General features: G+C 57.2%; 1 protein-coding gene across 1 annotated transcript; it reads right to left on the bottom strand.

The window, feature by feature from the left end:
• Window positions 1–1,844: 1,844 nt before the first annotated feature.
• Window positions 1,845–2,276, bottom strand: LOC137643028 (uncharacterized). Its single transcript, XM_068375880.1, has one exon. The coding sequence runs from the start codon at window positions 2,274–2,276 to the stop codon at window positions 1,845–1,847; it is 432 nt and encodes a 143-aa protein (XP_068231981.1).
• Window positions 2,277–2,669: the final 393 nt, after the last annotated feature.

Here is a 2,669-nt window from a genome sequence, read left to right as displayed (position 1 = left end):
TAATGTACGTGATTACATAAAAGAAGGTATATGACCGTTAACGACGTCACATGTAGTCATTCATCCACGCTGGCCTTCTGGTGCGCCGTGTTGGGCATGGCTCCCGTACTGCTTGTGGGCTGGGCGTAGGGTAACTGACCGGTGGCTGCTCAGGCCTAGGCGGGGCTGGATGCGTAGCAGGTGTGGCCGGCCCTGGCTGGGGCCTCGATGATGTGTGTCGCAGGTGCTTCCTATTACGGAGGGAGAGGCGCCCGTTGCCGTTCAGTCTAACTAGGTATTGTCGGTATGGGAGCGTTTCCGCCACGGTACCGGTACGGTCTCACAGCTTAGTAGCCTGATTTTGCACTCGCACTTGGGATCCCGGGTTGATAACTGGAAGCTTTCTGGAGGGTCCGTTCCCAGTAAGGGCAGCACTGCTGTCAGCCATCTGACGTTCTCTCTGCTGTAAGGTTGGTCCCCAGTGTTTGTCTACCGTGAGGTACCAGCGTGCCGTAGGTAAGCCATCTCGGAGCTACCTGCCCACTGCCATCTGGGCGGGTGACTTATTTATTCCGCGGAGGGGGGTGTTGAAGTACTGCAACATAGCCATAGAGGACCTGTCCGTGTCGAGGTTGCCGCCGCTGCCCGTGTTGGCCATTATTATCTGCTTCCCGATCTTGACTGCGGCCTCTGCCCTGCCATTGGACTGCAGGTACTGGGCGGATGATAGCCGCATGGACACGCCCCATAACTTGAAAAATTCCCCCATTTCCTCGCTTGCCAGATTGGTGCCACCGTCCGTGGAGATTTGCTCGGGGGCCCCCCACCTGGCGAAGTAGCGACGTAGCTGGGTCTTGATGTGAGAGGAGGAGGTGCCGTGGGGGAAGTGGGCCAGCTCCAGCCAACCTGTGAGCCTGTCTGCGTAGGCCATGTATGAGTGTCCGTTGTACCGGAACATCTCCACTACTGTCATCTGGAAGGGGTACTCTGGGGGCGGTGTGATGATGAGTTCCTCCGAGGCCTGCAATGGTGCGTGTATGTCGCATTCTTCGCACGAGGATCGGTGATACTGCAGGTACCCCCAGGAGTCCAGGCCAGTACACCATCTGGCGCGCTCGTCGATGCATCGAGTCCAGGCCTTGGTGAGCCGCGTGTAAGTTGGCAGCCACCTGCTGACAGAGAGGCTCCGGGATAACTAGGCGGACGTTACCCTGTTCGAACGTGTATGTCACTAAGTCTTGGATAATGGCCAGCTTCTCCCTGACACCGTAGAAGGGCCGAAGGCATGCAACTTCCTGGGACTTCCTGTCGGCTCAGTCCCTGGCCAGGACCCTGGCCATGAGCAGCTGATACACGGGGTTGCTGACAGCGGCGCGCCTAACCCTCGCCTTTCAAGGTGGGGTATCGTGACAGGAAGTCTGCCGCGCTTTTACGCTTTCCCGGCAGATACTTGACCCTGAATCGGTACTGCAGGGTTCTCTCCTTCAGCCTGAAGAGACGGGGGTTGGAGATTTCCGTGAGGGCCCGATCCCCCAGCAACTTGGTTAACAGGCGGTGGTCCGTCAGAACGATAAGGTTGGGGCACCCCAGCAAGAACAGCCTCGCCTTCTGGAGACACCAGGCTACCGCAAGGGCCTCCCCCTCCACGGGAGCGTAACCAGCTTCGGCGGCGGTGAGATGGTGGCTGCCGCATATTGCCAGGTGCCACCCACTGCAGCAAAAGGGCATGGTTGTGGAGCTGCATCACAATACTGCTGAAGGATTACAAACCCTATGCCCTCTTTCCTCCAGTCGGTGACTGCTACTGTGGGGCGGCTCCTGTCGTAGTAGGCAAACCCATCCTCTGCTAATTGGCAAATTATGTCTTAGGTGTGATGGAATTTGGTGCGGAGTGCCTCGTTCCAGTACACTAACTTCCCGGTTCGTTTCTTGAGGAGCTCCCTGAATGGGATCATGATAGGGGCTGTTGCGAGGAAGGGCGCCAGCTGGTTGACGAATCTGTACCAAGCCCTTACGTCAGTGATAGAGGGCTGACGTGGCATTGGGAAGTTCTTGATGGCCGCCAGACCTTCCTCTGTTGGCTTGTAGGCCTCCCAGGCCAGGTTGAAGCCCACAAAGTCCACTTCTCTTCTTGCAAATTGGAATTTCTCTGGCTTTAGGGTGATACCCTTGGCTGCGCATGTTTCGAAGGAGTCGTAGGCATGCCAGAAAGTCCCTTCGATGCTGTCGTCGTAGATGTCCTGGATTACGTTATCGAATAGTCGAGTATACGCATCCCCGGTGGAGCGGTGCCCCATGGGGGATACGACGGTAACGAAATCTCCCCCAGAGGGTAATGAGTGTGGTTAGGTCGCGACTTTCTTCGTCTAGCTCCACCTGGTAGTATCCCCAGTATTGCTACGGTCTTGAATGTGTGCTTAGGTACCCTGGACACCATGTCGAATGGGGCGGGGGTGTGGTATGTCTCCCGCAGGCAGGATGCGTTGAGGCGCTGGTAGTCGACTGTACTGCGTGGCTGTCCTGACTTCTTGGTGATGACCACCATACGGGTGCACTATTCAGTTGGCTGCCCGGCAGGTACCGGTTCTATGACGCCACGGGCGACATCCTCTTTGAGCTGGGCCTTCACTTCCTCTTACCAGTGTTTTGGCACCGATGCTGGGGTGTGGCATGCGTAAGGCGTGGCTCCT

The sequence above is a fragment of the Palaemon carinicauda genome, chromosome 6 (genome assembly GCF_036898095.1).
Source record: "Palaemon carinicauda isolate YSFRI2023 chromosome 6, ASM3689809v2, whole genome shotgun sequence".
NCBI lineage: Eukaryota > Metazoa > Arthropoda > Malacostraca > Decapoda > Palaemonidae > Palaemon > Palaemon carinicauda.
This window is presented reverse-complemented; position numbering and strand designations above follow the sequence as displayed.

Bases quoted from the DNA above. Each gene is read 5' to 3' on its own strand.
- LOC137643028 (XM_068375880.1), bottom strand. From the start codon at position 2,276: ATGGGGCACCGCTCCACCGGGGATGCGTATACTCGACTATTCGATAAC.